Source organism: Rasamsonia byssochlamydoides, assembly GCF_041956645.1.
Source record: "Rasamsonia byssochlamydoides strain NRRL 3658 unplaced genomic scaffold VTN77scaffold_103, whole genome shotgun sequence".
Taxonomy (NCBI): Eukaryota; Fungi; Ascomycota; class Eurotiomycetes; order Eurotiales; family Trichocomaceae; genus Rasamsonia; species Rasamsonia byssochlamydoides.
In genome coordinates, this window is record NW_027192486.1 from 1 (window position 1) to 23,303 (window position 23,303).

At 51.9% G+C, this 23,303-nt stretch overlaps 8 protein-coding genes across 8 annotated transcripts; 3 read left to right on the plus strand and 5 right to left on the minus strand.

The window, feature by feature from the left end:
* Positions 1 to 474: 474 nt before the first annotated feature.
* VTN77DRAFT_595 (uncharacterized protein) lies at positions 475 to 2,031 on the minus strand (the record flags this gene model as incomplete). Its single annotated transcript, XM_069422173.1, has 2 exons — positions 475 to 1,474; positions 1,535 to 2,031. 2 exons carry the CDS (start codon positions 2,029 to 2,031, stop codon positions 475 to 477), a joined length of 1,497 nt encoding a protein of 498 aa, XP_069273383.1.
* An 845-nt stretch (positions 2,032 to 2,876) lies between these two features.
* VTN77DRAFT_596 (uncharacterized protein) lies at positions 2,877 to 3,836 on the minus strand (the record flags this gene model as incomplete). Its single annotated transcript, XM_069422184.1, has 1 exon — positions 2,877 to 3,836. The coding sequence occupies one exon, from the start codon at positions 3,834 to 3,836 to the stop codon at positions 2,877 to 2,879; it is 960 nt and encodes a 319-aa protein (XP_069273384.1).
* A 205-nt stretch (positions 3,837 to 4,041) lies between these two features.
* Positions 4,042 to 5,073, plus strand: VTN77DRAFT_597 (uncharacterized protein; the record flags this gene model as incomplete). Its single annotated transcript, XM_069422195.1, has 1 exon — positions 4,042 to 5,073. One exon carries the CDS (start codon positions 4,042 to 4,044, stop codon positions 5,071 to 5,073), a length of 1,032 nt encoding a protein of 343 aa, XP_069273385.1.
* Positions 5,074 to 7,017: 1,944 nt separating this feature from the next.
* VTN77DRAFT_598 (uncharacterized protein) lies at positions 7,018 to 7,494 on the plus strand (the record flags this gene model as incomplete). The annotated part of the gene is made up of 1 exon (XM_069422206.1): positions 7,018 to 7,494. The coding sequence occupies one exon, from the start codon at positions 7,018 to 7,020 to the stop codon at positions 7,492 to 7,494; it is 477 nt and encodes a 158-aa protein (XP_069273386.1).
* Positions 7,495 to 7,502: 8 nt separating this feature from the next.
* VTN77DRAFT_599 (uncharacterized protein) lies at positions 7,503 to 12,354 on the minus strand (the record flags this gene model as incomplete). Its single annotated transcript, XM_069422217.1, has 5 exons — positions 7,503 to 10,876; positions 11,154 to 11,213; positions 11,274 to 11,904; positions 11,964 to 12,192; positions 12,260 to 12,354. 5 exons carry the CDS (start codon positions 12,352 to 12,354, stop codon positions 7,503 to 7,505), a joined length of 4,389 nt encoding a protein of 1,462 aa, XP_069273387.1.
* Positions 12,355 to 14,467: 2,113 nt separating this feature from the next.
* Positions 14,468 to 15,531, minus strand: VTN77DRAFT_600 (uncharacterized protein; the record flags this gene model as incomplete). Its single annotated transcript, XM_069422230.1, has 2 exons — positions 14,468 to 15,038; positions 15,134 to 15,531. The coding sequence occupies 2 exons, from the start codon at positions 15,529 to 15,531 to the stop codon at positions 14,468 to 14,470; spliced, it is 969 nt and encodes a 322-aa protein (XP_069273388.1).
* A 562-nt stretch (positions 15,532 to 16,093) lies between these two features.
* Positions 16,094 to 19,588, minus strand: VTN77DRAFT_601 (uncharacterized protein; the record flags this gene model as incomplete). The annotated part of the gene is made up of 2 exons (XM_069422241.1): positions 16,094 to 19,432; positions 19,499 to 19,588. The coding sequence occupies 2 exons, from the start codon at positions 19,586 to 19,588 to the stop codon at positions 16,094 to 16,096; spliced, it is 3,429 nt and encodes a 1,142-aa protein (XP_069273389.1).
* Positions 19,589 to 20,310: 722 nt separating this feature from the next.
* VTN77DRAFT_602 (uncharacterized protein) lies at positions 20,311 to 22,952 on the plus strand (the record flags this gene model as incomplete). Its single annotated transcript, XM_069422252.1, has 2 exons — positions 20,311 to 20,534; positions 20,597 to 22,952. 2 exons carry the CDS (start codon positions 20,311 to 20,313, stop codon positions 22,950 to 22,952), a joined length of 2,580 nt encoding a protein of 859 aa, XP_069273390.1.
* Between the last annotated feature and the right edge of the window lie 351 nt (positions 22,953 to 23,303).

Genomic DNA, 23,303 nt, shown 5'->3' on the forward strand with positions numbered 1-23,303 from the left:
CCCCTCGTTCTTTTTTTCTTATTTACTCTGTCTTCTATGGGGTAATAGGTTCCTAGGCAGGTTAATATGGTAGGCAGGGATGGAAAAAAAATGGCAATGGCAATGGCGTGGGCGCAGTCGGTTGGTTGGTCAGTCGGATTGATCTTCATTTTCCTTTTATGTTTCGAAACGCAAGATCGAGGTGATTTTATCGAGCTAATTAATCTACGATGATTTATTTCGATGACATCAAATTACCAACACGAATATTTTCTTGAGTTGGAAGGAGATAGGTAAACTAAACTTGTATGACGTATCCTAATAAATGAATATAAGTAGTAGTAATACAGGACTAGAACTAGATATATATCTAGACAGATAAGAATCATATATGTCACATCGGGGGTATCGACAAGAATGGTAAATATAAATATACATACGATATGTACAGTATATACATGGGAAAGAGAACAAACTTGACTTTGGCGTCTTGTCTCACAGTTTCGCCTTCACCCGCCACTCATTAACAAGCGCCGTCTCACCCTCGACGCGCCGCTTCATGCTGTCATAAATCCGCCTCTCTACCTCCTCGTCGCTGTACGGGTGCACGTCATCCAACAGAACCTGCTTTGTCGACTGCAGCCCATACTGGTGGAAGGTCAGGTATCCGACTCCGTGTTCACCCTCTCCCTCTCCCTCTGCGACTCCGAACCTGCCTGCCACCGCGTCACGGCAGAACGCGGCCCAGTCTTCGAAGAACCGCCTCCCCGCTGGCGTTCCCATCATAATCAGACCGAAACAGTGCGGCATGCCCTCAAACTGGTCCACGACGACCGGACTGCCGGCTTGGTGCACCTTGCGCGCAAGGAGCAGGCCCTCATCCGTCAACCCTTCCTCACCCATGCCGATATACAGCGGCGGTGCACCCTTCCACAGCTCCTTTCGCGCCACGAGAGGAGACACCAATGGATGCGCGACCATGTTCGCGTCCGAATACATGTCCACGCGCGGAGGGGACCGCGGCCAGACATCGTCCGGGCGACATGGAGGAGGCGCATAGAGCGTCTCCACCGGCTCGTGCGGAGGGATGATGTAGTCGAATTTGGCGTTAGCCTGCACAGAGGGCATGGACCGGGTTACGTCGCACCAGGGCGAACAGAGTGCCAGACCGGCTGGCAGGTCGACAGGGATTTCCTTGCCGTGGAATCGGATGGTAGGCGCAATCCGACGCAGCGTGAGGAGGGTCTGCAGGAGTGCCAGACTCAGATTGCCGCCGGCAGAGTCCCCCGCGACGATGATCTTGCTGGCTGGGACCGCGTCGTGCAGAGATCCCGGGGGTGGTGAGATGAGAGATAGATATGCGACCAGGACATCCACCAGCGCGGCCGGGAATGGGTTCTGAGGCGCCAGTCGATACCGCACGGACAGGACAGGCGCTCCGGTCAATTTCGACAGATGCGCGACGGGGACGCGGTGGGTAGCGGGATCCATCAGGCTGGAGGAGTTAGCTTGATCCTTCTATTTACTCCGTATTTTCTGCAGATAGATGACATACTACAGAGCACCTCCATGAATGTATAGAATGACCATGTCCGACTTCGCCTCCCTCCGCAGCTCCCTGTACTTTTCCTCCTCCGACAGGTCGGGCAGCGGAGCCTTCTTATCGACACCGCTACGATACCCCGTCCATTCCGCCTCGACCGGACGGACAGCGGGTATTTCAAACGTCTCCGCACCAGAAGTCTTCAGCTCATCGATCGCCTTGATCACCGCATCCCTAACCGCGTCTTCAGGCGCCGGCAACGTGACCTTGGACACCCACATGGGTCCCTTGATTCCCGGCTCCCGCGTGGACACGCGCTGCTGCTTGCCGACGGGGACGGAGATGTCGAGAAAGGAGCGGATGATGGCGACCGTCAGCTCCGTGCGCAGATCCTGCTTGCCGGAGACTGGCGACAGGTGCAGGCCATGCAGGAGCAGCGTCTTGAGGATCAGGGGGATCCTCATCAGCAGCGCCTTGAGCATGGCGACGGGGTTGTTGTGAGTGGCCATGCCTGCGTCAACAATGCGGCAGAATAAAGCCGGGGGAAGGACTATATCATCCAGAAGAAGAGATGAGAGAAAACAGAGAAAAGAGAGAAAACAGTGTTGCTGGACAGACCAGTTTGGACATAGTTATAAACCCATGGTTAATCGCATGGGTCGAGAATCGAGATACCTCGGTCCAAGTCCCGATCAATATTACTCCGACTGGCGTAATAATGGGACCCCGCCCTAGACTGGATTCTATAGAGTCTGGATTCCCCACTCTCACGAGGCAAGACGAGCCTCATGTAGAGAAGATCGATATGATAGCAATTCGAAGATGACGATATGAATTGGATTCAGTGAGATGGATTGATTGATTTGTTGGTTACCAAATTGGCGGTGATTGTCCTTCATTAATCGTGCATCCGTGCCAAGAACCTGATCTTGATCTGAGTTTATCGAGATTAAATACCCGGACATCGATGCGAGTTTATCGCTAGCCATATTCTTTGCCATATTCTTCTTTTTTCTTTCCTTCGATTTGTTATTGGGAGACTCGTAATACTGGATGCGCTCGCAGATTAGTAGGTTTGAGGGTACCTTTATGTGCGAACGAGATGTACTGCCATATTGGGCAAACATGCTCACAAATGGTGGTATATGGAATCATATAAACTTCTATTTGAAGCTATACAGTCATGTTCCCTTATTTACTGTACAATAGATGGCAGCTCTGCCCATCAGCCATCCAAAGAAACAGACCAAGACATAGACCTCCCAAACGCCGTTTCGCCAGTAAATCAAATGAAGAAATACAAGAGAAGAGTTCGTCGTAAATTGTCTCACAATCAGAAGTATTCTGGTATTCTTCATCCTGTCCCATCGCTACCGGACTCGCTGGCTTGAATCTGCTTGCCTTTCAGTCCTTCCCGGAGATGCGAATTCGGCAGCTCACGGCGACGAGGGTCGAGAACCTGCTTATAGACACTCTCCTCTTCCTCTTTCAGTCCGTACCCCGACGGATCTCGCCGTATGAGGAAATTCTGCACACGCGCCTCCATCGACTTCAACTGATCCGTCGTCTGCTGGCGGCGTCCCGCGAGGAATCGAGCAGACTGCGCGTTCATCTCCTGGATCCGCTGGTCGAAGCTCGTCTTGTACTGCGTTATCCACGACGCCTGGGCCACTCCGCCAAACAGCGCAAGCAAGAGGATAAACGTCACGAAGGTGCTGTGCGAGACCACCTGCACCTGCTGCTTCGGTTGATGGCGGTTGTACCATCTCTCCCAGTCTTCCCATGTGCCGTTTGCGAAGATGGGATCTTCCGGGCTCCCATGCTGACGACTCCCATACTGATGGCTCCCATACTGAGCATGTCGCTTGGGATATGTCCTCAAGTCCGGCCGATCCGGATGACTGAGCCATCCCGTGCCGTCCTTGTCGTACGCCGCCCGTTTCACGGGATCAGACAGGATCTCATGAGCAGCCACGATGAGCCGGTATCGTCGCAGCCTCACTTCCTCTGAGAGGTCCTTACACAAGGGATGGCCATTGCATGGCCGGTCTGGATGGTACAGTTTCACAAGCTCGTAGAAGCGATGTTTGGAATATGGAGCATTCCGGTCTAGTCGGAAGATGTCATAAGGGGTGAAGGATGGAGTAGTTGGCCAAGACAGCTCAGTCTCAGAACAATCAGATGCTGCCGATGCATACAGCCTGCATGGTAGCTGCTGACCAGACAATTGACGGCTCGACGGCGGGGCGCGTGACCTCGGAGTCAACAACGGCAGTCCGCCACAACAGCAGAGGACAGACTGTTTTCTAAACATTGCCTCATGACTCTGGAGGCAGTGTTTCACACACTGCCTGTGGTAGAAGAATGGAGGGAAAACGGTCTATAGACGGAGTTGCTGGTCGGAGGTCTGGTCGGGATGCCGGATTTCAACCGCTGTCACGTGCGTCCTGACTAACAACTTCTCATGTTGACAACGGCAGAGGAAACAACAGATAACTCCACGTCTTGATTATATCGACATGCCGCGGTCAGACACGGACTATCGGGATCGAAGGAGATCGACGCGTTCTCCGTCAGAAGAAATCGATCGAGACCGACGGAGACGGGACCGAGATGACGACTACTACGGCAAATATGACCGCAATGACGACAGGCGCAGAAGACGCTCTCGCAGCGTAGAGAGTGACAGGGATGAGCGGGATGAGCGGGATTATCGCCGTCGCCGGCGGAGGGAACGTTCGGAGAGTGTTGATGAGAGCAGAAGGAGGCGCAGAAGCCCATCTGAGGACCGCGATGACCGCGATTCTTATCGCAGGCGGCACGACAACAGAGATCGACTGGAACGACCGTCCACCAGACGACGCAGCACGTCAAGATCCGGATCCCGCACACCGATGTCGCGACGTCGTCGAAGATCAGTTGACCGTGACCGCCGCTCGCGCAGTCGCTCCCCCGTGCGATCGCGGGGCTCTCTGCCATCACAAAAAGACGCGTTCATCTCTAGTTCACTTTCCAAGTTCAAGAAGACATCCTCGCCCGTGCCCGCCCCCGAAAAAGAAAAAGAGAAAGAGAAGCCCAACTTCAACCCCACAGGTCGTCTCGCGGCAGAAAGCAATACTGTCACCGTCAATGGCGGCACCGTCGTGTTGAAGTATCATGAGCCTCCTGAGGCCCGAAAGCCGCCCCCGAAGGATGACTGGCGGCTATATGTTTTCAAGGGGGATGACCTACTGGAAATGGTGCCGCTGGGCGAGCGCAGTTGCTGGCTCATCGGACGGGAGCGACTGGTGGCAGATTTCCCGATCGACCATCCGAGCTGTTCGAAGCAGCACGCGGCCATCCAGTTCCGCTACGTGGAGAAACGCAACGAGTTTGGGGACAAACAGGGGCGTGTGCGGCCGTATCTGATCGACCTGGAGAGCGCCAACGGGTCGATGCTGAACGGGGAGCTCATCCCGACGGGGCGATATGTCGAGTTGCGGGACAAGGATGTGTTGAAGTTTGGGCTGAGTACGAGGGAATACGTGCTGATGCTGGGGGGTGCCGGCTGATGAAGTATCTAAAATAAGAGGCTTTTTCTTTCTTTCAGTCGGACAACTATGACCCTTATGCTATACGCTAGAGGCTAGAGAAAGGGAAACTATTTCGCCTTGCAGGATATGGAGACCGAGACTTCACTACTAAGATTTATTTTTTTTCACACCGGCCCTTGCCCAGCCTTCTCCTTCGGTTCCGCCGTCACGCCCTTCACTTTCGCTTCCCCAGCCTCCTGCTGCTCCTCCTCGGACTTGTACCCGACGGTACCCTTGACCTTTTGCGTGGCTTTCTCTGGAGGCAAGCCGAATCAAGCAAGTCAAGCAGAAATCAAGTTAGCGAAGCTGCACAAACCCCAGCTAGTGCCATGCCATGCTCTTTAAAGGGCTTTTTGGGCTGCAAGGGGGCAACACTACCGCCAGTCTCAATCCCCTTGATCGCTACATCCGCCACTGCACGATCTACGGTCTTCATTGCATCCTTGGTTGCTTGGACGGGACCTTTTTGGTTGCAGACGGTCATCGAGAAACACCTGTAGTAGGAGGAGGTGGATGTTGTTGGAGCGAGGCGGGTGGTGATGGGGGCGATGCGCGTGAGGAAAGTCATGACGAGATCAATGAATAAATAAAAACTTGATTACTGTCGAGATATCCTAGCTGCTTATTCTGGTCTGGTCTGTACTTTAGTTAGTTGCAGTCAAGAAAAAAAAACGCCGATAACCTCTGAAGTCAATCAATAGAGGGAAATGTGTGTGGCGTAGTATATATAGTATACAACAGCAAGTATAGACACAGGTTAGGTATCTGGCATACATACCCAGAAGATATCAAATAGATAAATGAACAATAATAAAATCTATTTATTATTAGTAAAGTATCTTATCTTGACATGTCGAAAAAGTGAATAACTAAAGTTGTCGCTCTTATAATCGATACAGTGCCACCCCACAACTCCAGACAATCATCCATCGACGTCATACAGGAAGCAAGCATCATCATCTCTTTCCTGCTTGGCTTATTAAATCATTTAAGCTCGACCCGAACCCGTGAGTGACATGACCTGGCCACACAACAGCCGTGCCAGATACCTGGGCAGAAGTTACGTCGTTGCTCTGTCATGATATCCGATGGATGATTAATTTTTTATTATCGTTATTATTCGTCCCTGTACTGTATAATATAGTTTAGCCCTACCTATGGCATGGCAGGGTTGGTCCCGGAAGAGTTTAGCGTGGTTTATAGGGCTGCAGGTTCCAAATATTAGAGTTGGCTTAGCTTGGTTTTAGCTTAGCTGTCAAGCATCCACATCGGGGAATTGTGACGTCGATGGAACGCGGGGAAAGCAACTACATATAAAAAATAACCTCGCCTGTCACTTCATTATTTACCTACCTGGGTAACTACACCAGTAACTGGCTGGCAGAACTGAAAGTCCAAATTAATTATACTAATGATAATAACAATGACAAGAATGGATACCGATACCACGTCCAAGCCATTCATCCTTCTGTACGAAGTACTAACACATACAATACATTGCAGGTATCATTAATTATCATTAATTATCAATATGGAGCTGATGTGCTTGCTAATTTGCTAATTTGCTGATACAAAAACAAGAAAAAAGAACCCAGAATCGAATCGAATCGAATCGAATCAAAGAACAGAACCATTTCCACTAAAGCAAAAAAAAAAACGAGACAAGAGACAAAGACGAAGACAACGACGCCAGAAGCATGCTCCACTCTGCAGGTATGTAGGTATGCAATGCAATCAATCAATTATTAGTTGGTTCGAGAAAAAAAGAAGAGGGGAGAAGAAAAACACAAACTATCAAAGATCATCTGTCAAAGAAAAGAAACGAAATGACCATCACCACACCAAGAATTACACTACAGTACATGTACATCTCACAGACCATGTGGGTATTTCGGGTATTTCCATCATCCATCCCAGGCATGAATGCACAAAAATAAGGAGGGAAAAGGCTATCGGGTAACGCGATTTTGGATTTTCTTTTCTTTTTCTTTTTCTTTAACCACCTCCGGAATGAACATAGAAACGAAAATGCAATGCATCATCGACAGACAGACAGATAAACAAACACCGACGAACAAACCAACCAACCTACCTTGTAACCTTGGATATCATATCGTGTCATATCGTGCCATGTCACGTCATCGACCTCATGGAACCCATCGAACTCCATCCTCTCTTATCGCTAACGCTCTCAACTCCGTCGTCTCGAACATCATGCTATGCAATGCAATGCAATTTCGAATCGACACGTCTAGCTGGAAGGTTGTAGAAATGCTTGAAATGCTTGGAATGATTTTCTGTTTCGCACATATATCCTTTTCTTCTCTTTTCCACTTTTTTTTTTTTAGAAAAATTCATCTCTTTGTTTTTATTTCCCTGGTCGAATCCCAGAGATTGTAAACACTGCCCTAATGCTCCGGATCCTGACCAAAGCGCAGACCGAGTCCAGGGTACTCAGAGCGCGAAGAAGAAGGAGGATCCCCCCGCAGACGACCAGTGGGATTCTCCTGCTGCATCTGCACGAAAGTTGAGTGCACGTCACGCCCCCAAAATTCCATCTGAGGAATAACACGTGGAGCACGCCTTGGCATCGGTGCTTGAAGCTGACGCCGCTGCTCCCAGTCCCGCACTCGCTGACGCGCACGGCCAATGTCGACTTCGTGTTCACCGAAAAGCATCACCTCGGGCTCGCCGCCGTATTCGAACCTCGTCCACGCAGACGCAGACGCTGTCATACCTTCCGCTGCCGAAGGACTGGCTCTGCCGCGAACCACATACGAAGAAGAAGAAACAGACGGCTCTAAATGCTGTGGATGTGGCTGTGGAGGGACAGTGGTGATTTGCACAAAGGTGTTAACTGACGTTGGTTGATAGCCATAGCCAGGCATTCCAGGAGGATGCGAAATGCTTGAAGAATACGGCACTGGTTCTGTGTGCCACGAGTCGTACGATTGCCAGGACGGGTCGCGAGACATTGGCGCTGAGAGCGGTTCAGACATGTACCCTGTTGGGAAAGCTGGGGGCGAGCTGCCAGGCATGATCGCTGACGGATGCGCAGGCGGACTGATTCCCTGGCCTTGCATCATCGTGTGAGGGACCTGCGCCGGCGACCGCTGGGGCGAGCGGAATCGACGCTGAGACGTCACCATGGCCCTTTCGTTATAGGTGAGATCGTCGATGGTCATTTCAGCCAGCTGATTAGGCATGCTTGATCGACTCGGATCGAGTGATAGGACAGCCGAGGGATGTCTTGAATGGTACCGCGACCCCGGTGCTGAAAGTGCTGAATTGGCGTCCCCGGCCCGAAGATGATGCCCTGGAACCAGACCCGGCTCACTGCGAGTCAACACACCGAGCAGGTTCCGCTTGAACTCGCCGGATAGCGGCGATGGCTGGACGTTGCTAGAGCGGCTGCTCAGCGTCTCGCGAGAGCTCTCCGTCCTGATCCTCAATTTGCCGGAAGAAACCGACCCCTTCTTGGATGATGGGGCTGAGATCGCCGCTGCCACACTGGCCCATGTCCGTTGATTCTCCTTCTGCCGATCAGAAGACCTGACAGCTGATGCAGCTGGACTTGAATTATGGACTGCTGCCAGCAGTGTCTTCGCTGTAGTGGTCGGAGTTTTACTCGTCTCATCAGAAGTACGGCTTGGTGAGCCTCTACCTTGAACAGACGATACCCTGGCCAGCGCATGAACCGGCCGGTATTCGCCCAGGTTGCGATTTTTCGCCCTGCCCCGAAATCGAGTCCGCTTCTCGGTAGTGGAGACTTTTGTCTTGCGTGACCTTTTGACAAGCTGCCAGCCCGACTCATCGTTCCCGTTCTGTCCTGACCTGGGTTTCTCTGTCGTCTGGGATGCAGTCAGAGACGACCGACGGGTGCTACTAGCCTTGACACTTTCACCATCGGTCAGGTATCCATCGTCCTTCTCATCACCCGGAACTCGGTAACGGTACATATGCGGAGGGAACAGTTCAAGATGGACGTGCTCACGATGCTGCGAGGGCACAATGTTCTGTGGTAATTCAATTGCGAGGGCCTCAGTGCTATCCGGACTCCACGTTGAACTGCGCGACGGTCCTTCTTCCGCTGACGATGACGGATCGGATGAGGAGCTGCTGGAAAGATCGAAGATGGACTTCTCGTGACGGAGTGACTCCTCTGATGCATTGGGCGAGAGTCTGTTGATCGATTTCTTGATGCTCTTGATTGCCTCCTTCAGAGATTCCCACGCGTCGCGAACAATCTGCGGATGGTTATGAAGCTTCTTCGGAAAGAGCTCGACAAGCCGTTCGGCATGTGTTTCATATTCACGATAATCTTTGACAAACCCGGAGCCCGGCAACCGGTCCATTCTGTTCTTCGCATTTTCATAGGATCTGCAAAAGAGATGAGTCGCAACTGTCAGCCACGAGTCGTAGTACCCTGCGGCCTGCTTTCCGGTAAGAGCACGGCCATCGTTGCTATGAGAATCGGCCTCTGACTTCTCCTTGTCCATACTCCTGAGTTCATCACGACAGAATCCCTGCACCACACTGTGGATTTTGATCACGTCGATGGTGCTCTGATAGACGGACGCGATTGTATCCTGACTGTTGTCAGTAGTAAATGAATCCGAAGACAGGACCAGAGGTAGGTCTGCCGACTTTTTGTCATTACCATCCAGAGAGGTCGCCGCTTCCTGGTTCATTGGATATAGATCCGACACCCTCTCGATCAACCCGTACCGGATAAGCACCCCCAGAGTAGTGTCAAGGTCCCTCCGTTCGCCTGGACGGCTGCTGGCCAAGATCTGAACGTTGAACGGTGCCAAGGCACTTCTGCCCAAAGTGATCAGACCGACAGGCACATGATGGCCAAAGAAGGCCAACATGTTGATCAGGTTGAGAGCCTCGAAATGCTCTCGTCGATACAGATCGTGCATGGTGCTCAGGAAGGGCTCTGCCAGTTTATAGTCCGTGAAGTGCGAGTGGATATGGTATTTCTCGATCGGCTTGCCAGTCGCCCTGAGGCGATGACCGATGGCGTGAATGGCCAGTGGCAGACCATGATAATGCTTGACCAGTTCCGTCGCCTTGTTCATCTGCTCCAGGGTTGGCTTCTTGATGCCCAGGTCTTTGAAGAGGATGCGGCGGGCGTCTTCGACTTGGAGCGGTTGCACAGTGAGACAGTAGGGCTCGAAGAGTCGCTGCTTTTTACACAGCGTCCGATCCACCGAGGTGTATATGATTCCGCTCTTCTTGCTGAACGGTAGGAACTGTCTGAAGGTATCGATGCCACGATCATCAATGAAACTGAGTCCATCGAAGACAAGGAGCCATTCCTCCCGCTTTTGCAACCAGTTTCGAACGTCATCCACGTACGTCGCCGCAATCGTGGACTCCTTTCCGTCAGTGAGCGCGGCGGCTTGGGCGATATCCCAGAAACACTTGGAGGCGGACTGAAAAGACTTGGCATCGACCCAGAAGATCCCTCCCGGAAAGTCCTTGCGGTATCGGTGAACGTACTCACGAGCAAGGTGCGTCTTACCCGAGCCGGGTCCTCCACAGATGAGTACCGCCACGAGACGCTCTTTCCGCTTCTCCTTGAAGAGTCGCGCATGCAGCTCCTCGAGCTCCTTTTGCATTCCATAGAAGGTTGCGTTGGGATGAAAGCCGGGGGGGACGACGAACAAGCTTGGCCGGGAGGAGGGGAGCGCCGCTACAGTTTGAACCATTCGCTGGGGAGGGGAGTTTTCTGCTGAGGATCTGCGGGGTGCTGGAAGGGATACCACTGAACCGCCTACGTCAAAGAGAAAGTCAGTATAAATTCTGACTGCCTGGCTGCGAACGAAAATGTGATTTGTCTCCACCCGCAAACAAGTATCATGATCATATCAACAGGACAGTCATCAGACGAGCAACGACGGGAAGAAAGGGAAAAAAAGGGGGGAAAAAAAGATAGAAGATGAAACATCACTTTTGGGCTACAGGAATTTTCTCCGAATCCGTTTCCTCAACTTCGTATGCACTCAAGGTCATTGAACTTTTAGATTCAGCAAGGAGATGTTGCGTCCTACCCATCCTGTCCATATTCTCCTTATCCAGCGCGTCTCCTGCAGTCGAGACATCAGCCGTCGCTGTGTCAGTCAGCACTGCAGGCCTGAAGAGTGGGAGATTCACGGGACCGTGGGACTTACAGCTAACGATCTCCTGGGCCTTCTGCCGACTCTGTAGTTTACGATGCTGCTTTTCCTCAACCCACCTGCCAGCGATGAGCGCCGGCGCCTCCCGCGAGTACCGTACAATGGCTTCTGCTACTGCCTCGAAAGCCGGCGCGTTTTCATCCTCGAACTTGCACATGCTGCTGTGGTCGCCTTCAATCCCCATCCGCTCGACCCCTCCCACGTCCGGGGCGGCAGATTCTTCATCAACGATGAACTCGCGGGTACCTTTCAAGTCGAGGGGTTTGGTCTCATGGAAGAAGAAGACATGGAATCGGCTGATGTGGTCGTTAAAGAGCCGGTTGATGTTCTGAAGGGTCTCGTTACGGGTCTTCAGGGCTTCAATGAGCTGGGGAGATGTGTCAAGGAACTTCCTGGGGAACACGGCGCTGCAAATCTTCTGGAGCAACAAAGCCCACTTAGCTGCTTCCGAGCCGTTATGCGGGGTCCCCATAAAGAGGATACCATAAGTGGACACATATAGCGATCGGAGATGCTTTTGCTTTTCATCCTCCATATTGTAGGAGGTGACGATGGCACGCTTGACGACGATTCCGCCTAGGGAGTGACAGACAAAGATGATCGGCCTTTCCAAGGCGTTCCGCAGCTGATGAGAACAAGTTAGTAACTGAAAATATCTGATAAAAGTGCTGATTCTTAACTCACCCCTCGGTTGGCGACCAGGTCCGCGGCCAGTGTTTCTGCATGGTGATGAATGTGGTCCTTGGACGTGCCATCCGTAAAAGAAGTCACGTCGGCATTATACCCGTACGTGAGGATGCGGACACGCTGACTCTCAAGGAAACTTGGAAGGAGATCAGCCGGCCAGAAGACACCGTTCTTGCTGGTCCAGGTGTCTTTAGGATGGCCATTTAGTCCGTGAACGAAGACGATGCTATACAACCGCAAGTTAGCTTCCAAGCTTGAAAGAGCGGAAGATTCGGAGCGAAGATCCGACTTACTCGATCTGCGGCGGTTTCTCTGGCGAAGTGTACACTTCGGTCAAGCCGAAGTCTTTGATCTTTCGACCCGATCCAGCCATACTGCCTCGACTCATCCAATATGGGATACTGGATATCGGATACCGGAAGACGACCCGTGGACCGTTCCCGAGATGCAGTCCACGGTCAGAACCAGCTCCTCATAAACGTTTCTCTTGATGTGATGAAGACAGATGAAGACAGAGAGGCAAGAAGAGAGACGTGAGAGGTTTGTCTGAGAGTTCCAGGAGGGAAACGAGGGGCGAGCGTGTCAAATACAAGGCTGGACCAGCTGACGGCGGCAAAAACAGCTCGCTGCCTATGGGGCACGGCACACAGCACGGTCCCGTGAATGGACAGGGCAAGGAAGTTCCAGGGCACAGAGGTACAGACCCAGCTTGTGGGAGCGAGCATGAGTAATTTCGGGGAGAGTGACTAAGGACCGAAAGGAGTCTTCATCACCTGCAGGCAACCTCCTCCACACATGGACCCCAGTTGCGGCAGGGCATGATGCTCAGCCGCGCAGCCATGGCTCGGCGGGGATGCAGCTTGAGCATGTGCAGCTATGCGTGCACCAATAACAATAATACAAGAGCAGTGACTCCTGAAAGATGGAGGGATCCTGCATGGGCATACCTTGCTAGCTGGAAGTGTAGAAGCGGTAAACAGGGCTAGTTACATTAGCGGGCGGAAGATCTTGCATATCCCGAACCTTGTATAGATCTTCCGGGAGGCTGTGCTAATTATATCGATAGATACGAGTATATGGAATGGCAAGAAAAGTTAGTCTTCAGATAGAGGGCCATTTGCTATATCTGCTGTGTAGAACATGGGACTCAGTCTGTAGATCAACAAACAAGAACAATCAGCAGCATGTCCTATCGGCTAGTGGCCACCATGTGAAGGTTGCTCAGTACTCTGTAAGGCAAATTGGATTGGATCTGCATGCTGCAAGACAAGACAAACAAGACTGACTAATTGACATAATGCATCATGTGCAACCCAGCGTTCCGAACAGGAGTGATCATCGCCCGGGGAGTCAGGACTTGTGACTAGCTGCAGTGATCTGTGATCAGGGGTCACGTAGACATAGGGAATTATCATTTGCTGGTTTGGTGAGACCTTCCCAGTTAAGAGTGTTGTCAAGAATATAATTAGAATTTAATAGGCTAGGCAGTCACAGCCCTGCAGCTGTGGATCCGGGGTTCATTCACAGTTAGTTATCAGTTATCTATGGATCCGATCCTACATACAGCTAACCAATATTAAATGCAGCAGATGGCCTCGAAAAAAATAAAGTATAGAAGAATAGAAATAAATATATGTATATGAGATACCAACTCTTGTCCTCCTTCTCCCGAAGGAATCTACTGGTCTTCCCAAATAATATTTTTTTTTTAAAAAAATGACACAGTTCCCTTCCTTCTTTTCGTTCCAGAGTTGCGTCCTACTGGGTGGGCCAAAAAATATTAGGTAGGCACCTACTTACTAACTAGTGAAGTACCGACCCTTCAACATTGAATTCTCTGAGTCAAAAGTAAGTTATTTCCCTCAGTTATTTCCCTTCTTTTTCTTTTATTTCTTCTTCCTCGGGTGTCAAACAGGTAAGTGTCCTTTTTTTTCGTATTCTTTTTTTAGGACTAGCTAAACAGAATAGGTCTCAGGCAAGCCTTGCGGCAAGACATGGTGGGGGCGGGAGTGACCCCCATGTGCCTAATGTATATATGTACGAAGTATCTACCTAGGTATATATACAATGCTGTAGTACAATGCTATTATTAATCTATCTAATTATCGAGTCATGTGGCATAGAAATGGAAAGAATTTTTTTAGGGGATTCTGCGAGTCGCTGGCACATTCACAAATATGATAATATGACTGAAATCTCCCCCGCTTGTTGTAGTGATATCTCAGACAATTGTCTCTGTAGCTGCGGAACTTGATCGCGTATGACCACCCATCGATACTCGATCCCCAGGCAGCATGCTGTCTGCCACTATAACTACCGCCAAGACATACATACGGCTGTACCTACTTGAGCCTCGTCGTATTCTGGTACTGTAGCCTAGGCCGTTCTCGTGATTGGGCAAAACCAGACTCTCAGATCCTTTGAGGCGGAATTCTAATTAATTCTTTTAGCTTCAGCGTTCCTCCAGGTAGACGGATATCTACACCTGAAACGCGGCTTTTCTATTTCCCTCGGAACACGGGTTTCCTCTTCTCTGCAAAAGCCCGCAGAGCCTCAAGGCGATCCTCGGTATCCACCACGCCCGCATATGCCGCATTTTCCGCCTCTTCGCCTTTCTCAAACTGGTTCACTGCCTGCAGTGCCTGTTTAATGGCGATAGGACCTCCCTCACAGATGTCTAGAGCAAGCTTGATACTCTCGCGGAGCACCTTTTCTCTCGCAGTGCCTTCCTGGGCCTCCTCCTCTGGCGTCACCTCGACGAGTCGGTTACAGAGCCCGATGAAATATGACTCAGCGCCCGTCACCCTTCGCCCGGTGAGGATCAAGTCCCTGGCACGGTTCACGCCGATCACGCGAGGCAACCGGTAAGTACCGCCCGCGCCGGGGATAATCGCCAGCCTCGTTTCGGGCAGACCTACGACGCTCGTAGATCCAAAGACGCGCAGATGCGTGCACAGGGCGAGCTCAAGGCCGCCCCCGAGTGCCATCGACGAGACCGCAGAGATGGTAGGGATCGGAAGGGCTTCAAGATTGGAAAATGTCCGTCGGAGCTTCGTCAGAAACGCGTTCGTTCTGCAGATATCATCATCAGCACAGATGGTCAGAAAAGCCATAGAATAGAAACAGGCGTGGGAGACACGCCAGATGGTAATTATACAAGCCCGTACTCTTCTTTCGTCATCCCCTTCCTCTCCTTCAGATCTGCTCCCGCACAGAACGCTGCGTCCACATTACTTGCCAGGATCAGCGCCCTCGTCGGCCCATCGCCCTTTTCTGCCGCAATTGCGTCCACATGCCGGCCTAAGGTGTCCAGTAATTCTCTCGAGATCGCGTTCCGGGCCTCTGGTCTGTTCAACAGCAGGACCCGGACGTGACCAGATCCTGGAGCGGGGATCTGTTGGATGTTGATGACGCCGCCTTCCGCGCTGGTGCCGACTGTGACGTTTGTGCGCACGAGCAGTGATCGGGGGTGGACTCTGGACGGCTGTGGACGTGGTACCAATGCGATGAGAGAGGGAGCGGGACCGGAGCGGAAAGATGAGAAGGAGGCGATCCGTGGCGGCATTATCTATTATCGAAGTAGTGACAAAAGGAATGGTAAGTATAAAAGGACCTGAGGAGGTTAGGTAGATCGGTAGGTTGGTAGGTCTGGAGGGTGAGTTGTTGCACTAGCTGCTCAATTGCTTGCAACGGAATCGAGGGATAGATTCCAGGTGTAGGTATCGAGCGAGTTGGTACAGAAAACTATTGTACATTCAATGAGAAAATTGATATCCTTTCAAATGAAGCTGAAACGTGCGAAGAACATTGCCGACTTGTAGATAATGAGTTGCCTGTGGGGAAAGATACTCCGTAGTTCACCATGCGGGGAGAAGAAAGCCGACGCCAGCCGCTCCGTTCCGTTTGAGGTCCAGTTTGACTACCTAGGTAACTACCCGTGCCCAAAGGGCTAATGACCTACACATTAATTGCTGATAAAGTCGATCATTCCGAGGATTGAAAGAAACGCAGGGGAAAAAAAAAAAACAACGAAAAAATAATGAACGGGTATCAATTGTTTGATTAGTAAACACGGGTATATACGCGTACAATAACACATACTGTACAAAGATGTGGCTCACAGCCATCTACTCTTCTGCAAAAGGATGCCATAACAGATACTGCCGGACCTCTTCGTCCGTGGGCCAAGGTCCCCAACCCTCAGTGCTCTCAATGATCTTGTACGCCTCTTCCACGTAAGGGTCAGAGAAAGCAGGTTTAGAGTCCTGGTCGACCGGGAACTCTTGCCTCCCAGACTCCGTCTTAGATGTTACGACGGCCTCTGCACTGCCAGCGGCCTTTCGCAGTAAGACCTCATTTTCCCAAGATCCCTCCAGGAATACCCGGACCGCGACCAAAGTACGGCGCATCATTCTCTCACCGTTCGTCAACTCGTCAGCCTTTTCTTTCAGGGCAGGGGCAAATCGACTCATCCATTGAAGGAGGTTCAACAGCCCATCATAGTCTTCAGCCGTTCCCAGCGCCCTGACAAACCCATGCAACACAGCAGGGACCGGAACTTGGAGCATAGGAGGGATAGATGACGCGGCATCCTGCCCGCTGCTTATGTCCGCGTCTGTCGATATTTCGGGAACTGGAAGAACGAGCCGATCAAAGTGAGTCTTCAGTAGACGCAGCCCCTCCTGCACCATCGCCTCGAATGACCGAGGGACAGAGGAGGACAACACCCCTCTGCGTCGCAAAGCTTCCCGCACGATATGCAAGCCTTCCTCTGCAGCGCTAGGATCTCGAATCCCAGCAGCGACAGCGTGAGAGAACGCATTGCATAGGATCAGGAGGCCATCCATTCCGGGCTCGACGTCGATCTTTGTCATCCACCCTAATACCTCAAGGACTTCATGCCAAGCAAGGAACCGTTGCACATCCCGTCTCATCTTTCGATCCCTGACTGTTACTCGAGGTGAAGCAAGAGCTCGAAGCAGCGGAAGCCAGGCAGACGTATATCGTGGCCTCAGTGTTCTCAGCAGCTGCACCGCATGCGCCAAGGCTCGTGGATGATGGATCTGATCATCCTCACCGAGCACATGACCGTATGAGAACAGCGTTGTGGTCGAAGAGACATGGGTGTCCTGCATGACAACTGGGAAAAGATCGGCCATGCGGAGGTCGTATCCGGCGATATATAGGGAGTCAAATTTCGAAAATTTGCAGAGAAACTGAATGAACGCCAAGAATAGGTAATGCGGCAGACTGCGGATAGTATCCATGGCATGCGGGTCATATCGGTCGGGCCACAACGTGCATAACGCCCGCACCTGCTTTGTGGATAGGGCACTGCAAGACAAATAGTCCAACCCTGAGCGGAAGCTCGTGCAAGACCCAAGCAACAAGGCGAGAAAACGGCCCGAGGGTCGGATACCCTGGGAAAGCATCTGCTTGAGAAGATCATCTACAGAAGGGGGTTCGCTGCGCACGTAGATCACATCGCGGGCCGAGGATGGCTCAGGAAACACCTCTAGTCCATCACCTGGGAGAGAGAGGCTGACGCGATCAAAGTTTCTTTCTATTGCAAGCCTCCTGAACACCAGCTTCTCTGCCATTGCATAATAGATGCGCATACGGGGAGGAAGACCCTGGTCTTGATACGACAGAAAACACGCCCAAGCTTCGCGAACAGTCCTCGTGGCGCGTATGCGAGCTGCCCAGATAGCAGGATCGTTGAGTCTGCTTTTGGCGGATGCTGAGAGCTTACCGGGAGAACCAGTCAATCTTCGTGTCTGAATAGTCGGGCTCCCGTCTGTGTCCCAGCCAGCCAAGATGCTAGCAACCTCTTCCCAGACCGTGTGGGAATAGCCTGCTTCTTTCATCTGAGACATCACTTGCATGGCGCGACTTCTCATTCCTTCGTTGCCCCTCTGGGAGTCAATGCCCAGTTTCTCTTCCTTCCAGGGAGGCCAAGACGCCGCCTTATATCTTGCGGATTGCTTCTCTGCCGCCGTCTTCTTATGGGCGACTTGGACTGCTACAACGGCCTGATAGCCTCGCCGATTGACAGGCAGCACGGGTCGATGAGCAGCCATTGCCTTCAGGAGTTCGAATTGCGCTCGTTGTTGAATGGAAGCGGAGAGAAATGGACCATGCTTTGATGGTATGGAGAGCAACCAGAGACATGCATTAAAATAATAAGCGCGCAACCGATTCAGGCGCAAAGTATGTTCGCTTGTTGCATTCGGTTCAGCAAGTGAATGGGTCAAGAACGAGGCGAACGAATGGGCAATACTGAGCTGTGCCGCGGGCCACAGATGACGGGCATGGTAGAGTAGAAGCTTGACCATGGACATAGCTGTGGCAGCAGCCACTCGCGGCTGGTCTCTCTTGGGTGGCAGCGTGATTTTAAATTCGGAGCCTTCCGAAACCGATCCTACCACTGAAGCAATGGTTGGAAGCGGTTGCTGGTTGAGAATGTGTAAAGAATAGTGAAGTAATACTCGGAAAGCCCTGACGTCTAGATGCTTTCGGCGCAGGAGGAGGAGGGTAATGAAAGGTGGAAGACGCTTGGTCGTGTTCTGTTCCTGCAGGGTATAATGCTTGGCCAAGACCAAAAGTCTCAAGGCTGCTTGAGATGGGTGGTTAGCCTTAAGTATCCATGCCCATGCCATCACATCCTCTGCAGAATGCCCTTTCGCGGACAAAAGCTGGAGATGCCTGTCGTTGAAAACCCGTTTTAGAGCTTCGTCGACCTTCGATGCATGATTCGAATCATGATCCTCCGGAAGACGATTCCGTGAGAGAAGTGTATCAAGCGTTGTTATATAATCAGCCAAAATAGTTTGAAGCGATATCCTTGACGGTCTCTTGACAGCCACCGTAGAGCGATATTTTTGACGTCGCACGGTAGTACGGCCAAGAGTGTTTTGTGATAAGGACCTCTGTCGACGAGTATGTCGCCGAGGGGGGCTCTGATAATCGAGCATCGGATATGTTTGTTGAAGTGCAGAAATTACATTTTCCGTCGGTGTCTGCTCTAGATATTTTCGAAAACTTTCGTGCTGGCTCATGCCATTCTTCAATTTCGACGAATGGCCCTCGCGATTCTCGTCGTCATATGGGGTTTGTTTACCGGTTACCGATGTTCTCTTGTGAGATTCGGCACCTTTTCCAGCCCTCCTTGACGGACGCTGAGGCCCATTCTCCTCTGAACCTTCCACTGCATTTTCTTGGACTCTTGGAGAGCGGGAAGCCGGAGGAGAAAAAGCTTGGCTCAATGAGCACTGTGACCGCAGCTCATTCCACCAAGCATTGGAATCAATATAGGTTTTCACCTCACGCCGTTGAATCTCATGTTGCTGGTTTTGTTCCACCCCGGTACTGCGAGCTGCCGAAGTTGATAGTGCTTGCCTGAAATGGAGAATCTGGACACCGGAGCTCTGCAAACATCTCAGAGAATTCGAAGAGGAAAAGGACCCCTAGATGGAGGGAAAAATGATTAGGCTTGAATACGTTTCCAGTTGCTGGGAAGTTCAATTGCCAACCTGATGCAGGCGACCGCTGGGGAACAGATACGCCCCCGTCCATGCTCGCACCCCCAAGTGGTACGAGGCATTATTGAAGACTGATGACATCCATGAATTTTGGCGTGGATAGAGGCTGCGGAATTGACAGGATCTCAAAGCCCCTGGTTCGCCGTGTGCATGCGCTGCATCGCAGAGCTGTGTCGACGCTTAAAATAATTAATTAAATTACTGACTGGGCTGTATTAAACTGCTAAACAAACGCGCGAGTCGGCGCAAGCGGAGCAGAGGCGCTTGGCAAGGATGCGGCGGGTCGGGTCACGTGAAGCGCGGCGTCACGGGCGTCCTCGCTAACCAGATTTGGCGCGCCGCAGAGCGAGAATGAAACGAACCTCCTTCGCTGAGGGCCCATCCCAAGCAACCCTACGTTCCCTACAGAATCCGGCCTCAGGTTCCCATTTTCTTTTCCATTCCTTTTTTGCTCTTCTTTTCTGTCGCGCGTGTTGAGTTGGAGGCCCTTTTCCGCGCCTGCCGTTGCTGTGGCGTTGAAGTCCGTTGAGGCTACGGTGCAGAAGGCATCTTGCGAATCCCGTCTTCCCAAAATCGCGCGCCGGGTCTCGCATCAGCATCGCGGGTAACTAGATTCCAGGCGCTTTGCGACGGTGCCATTTCCCCAAACTGGACGCTGACGCGCAATCTTTCGCTCTTGACTGGCCTGCAGGATTTTCCAGTCGTCCCTCACTGCGGATTGAGGTGTGACTGTGCTGCTGCCATCTTCTGTAAAGTCGTGTCAGTGTTGTCTGCCGCGTCTGGAACAGCGCAAGTCACAAACCATGGCCAGTGACGAGGGAGGGGAAACGGCTACTATGCCCGTCACAAACGGGGATCTCCATCCCCCGCCTGCGGGTTCAGCTGCCCTGTCAACGCCTGCAAAACGAAAGCGCGTGTCAAGTTCAGAGGAGAGATCGGCGCAAGTCAATGCTCCGTCCGCCTCTGCGGGACAAGACAAGGAGGAGCTCGATCAAACATTGCGATATCTTCTGCAGATCTTAGCCAGGTCAGCAAGTCCCCTCTCTTCCCTTCAGACTGGCCAACGACGTGTTAACAAATAATTTTCAGGGACGATGAGGATATCCACCTTTTCAAATGCTCCCTAGTTCCACCATCCCCCGCGAAGCCCCGTTCCAAGCGCGCGAAGCTTTCGGACAACAGTGATAAAAACGCCAGTATAGAGGCGCGAGTCGCCGCTGGCCGCTACACCTCCCTGCAGGAGTTCCTGGACGATGTGGAGAGGGCTTCAACTGCCGTGATTGCGAAACAGCAGTCTCAGGTGGCGCATCTCGGAGCTAAAGATGCGGAGGACTCGATTTCGAATTCGAAGAATCGAATCATGGCGCTGAAAAAGCATCTGCATAGTCTCCTGATTCAAGTGTCTTACAACAAACCCTCGGGCGTTAAAACGGAGCCATCGGAAGAAGGGGAAGATTCGGCTGTACACCGACCTAACCCCGGTACCGGTCGCGAAGATAAGAGGGTTTTGACGCTTTTTGGGAACCCTTCAAATCCAAAGCAGCTCTTCTCGAGCTTACAGCAACCGATCAAGGTACCTTTAGGACCGGATAAGCAGCGCGAAGTGGAGATTCAGCCGCCACTTCCTGAAGACAAGTTGCCAAACGGCATTACTGCGATCAAAGCTGCTCCGTTTAATCTTACTATTGACGAGAAGCCGGTCAAAACTTTTGGCGAAGTTTTTGCGCCTCGTCCGACCCTGCCTCAACTAGAGCCTCCGCGTCGAGGGAGATCCTGGGCCAGAAATCCGTCGGCAATGTGGATAGACCCGTTTGATGCCATCACCGATCCCAAAGCTGTACCGGGCGAGAAAAATAATTACTGTTTTGCATCTCTTCCTTCAGTCAGCTGGCTGCAGTATGGCGGAGTCACTTCATCTCCTTCATACTGGAACCGGAAACAAAAGCAACAAGATGATAGTGGCAAGGATCAACAACAGGAGTATTCCACCAACGACGATGACCCAGCTTTGCTACAGGGCGTCTATTCGTCGTTTGCTCCGTCATATGACAGCTCCAGTTCTATTGTGCAGGCGGACTCGAAGAACTTGGTCTGGTGGGCTAAGCGCGGGGCGAGGCGCTTCAAGACATTATTGGCATTACATTATGGTGCTGGTGGGCAAGAAGATCAGGAACAGCCGCAACTGCCTGATCTCGATGAGGCATCCCTCGAAGAGGCTGTTAACTCATTTAAGCCTGAGGAGGTCACGGAAGAGGTGTCTACCAAGGAAGCTCAGCCTGAGGCAGACACAGAATCCAAAGATGTCGATGAAATCCTACGAGAAGTTTCGGAACTCCTGGAGACGCTGAACTCCTATCGTCAGATCCGAAATTTCGATGCTCAGGCGAGCGACACCGACGCTGGTTCTCCGAGTACACCATCCTCAGCTGAACGAACTGTTTACGAGACGCTCAAGTCGAGCCTGGCAGCCATCATCGCCAACCTCCCACCATATGCCGTGGCAAAACTGAACGGAGACCAATTAGCAGACCTGAATCTCAGCCAGAAGATACTGGTTGAGAATCCAGTATACAATGGCACGATGGAAGAGGACGACTATACGGTCCTGCAGAAGCGGATAGCAGCTGCTACTCCAGCTAATCATGCAGTAACGCCATCTCGACCTGGAGCTTATCAGGGCTCTCCAGCAGCATATAACCAGCGGATGTATCCTCCAAACGCCAGGGGGCAGCAGCCGCCAGCTGCTGCTGGCTACCAGGGCTATTACGGCGGCCGCCACCCTTCCACTTCAACGCCATATACTCCGGGCACTGCACCCCAAAGCTACACACCTCGCCCTCAAGCATCTCCATCACAACGTCCGAGTCACCTTCCGGCGGCGTATTCGCAACCGGGTGGTCAGTACATGCAGCGACCGAATGGGTACAGCCCGTACCCGGGGCAACAAGGGGCGCCACCTCCACAAGGCTCTCCACAGCCTTATGCGCAACGACCTGGTCAGCCGGGATACCAACAGAATCCGCAGTATGGACCAGGACGAAGCGCCTCACCGCAGAAGCAGCCGGGGTATGCCACACCTCAACCACCACGTACGCCTTACATGAACCCGGGCACGAATAACCCACCACGATACTATCCGCCCCAGCAGCAGCCGCCGCAACAACAACAGCCTACGCATTACGGTAACTATCCGCCGACTCAAGCTCCATCTTCCTCGACACCGTATTCCAATTCTGCAGCGGCGGCAACCTATAACCGTAGTGCGGCTGAACAGGCTGCCCGAACAGCTGCGAACCAGCAGCGGCAAAGCTCAGGAACGCCTAACTCGCCCGCTTCACAGTCGCAGCCGCAGCAGCAGCCTCAGCAAAACGCTGACCAAAGCGCCTCCCAAGACCGGAGCGCCAGTCCGGCAAACAAGCAAAGTAGCACTCCAGTTTCGACCTGAACTGAACTGCTTGGTTACGATCAGATCATGATGGTATCGATAGTTGTGGTTGGTCATAATACACATTAAGTCCTAAGAAAGAATTGGACTAGGTACCTATGTACCTTCCGGGCGCAGGATTATACAGCTTTGATGGGTGGAAGGTTTCTTTCCTTACGAGCGAAGAAACTGGCTGTATTTGGCTGTATTAGTATTTTATCCATGGATTACTACCTACCTACCTACTCTAGAGTTTTCAGTTCTTTCACTGAAGATCGATTTGATTGATTGATTGATCACAAACCCTTCTTCCTTTCTTCTCCATCTACGAAAAGAAAGAGATCGGTTTCTTTACTTCGCAGTCTGGCCTTT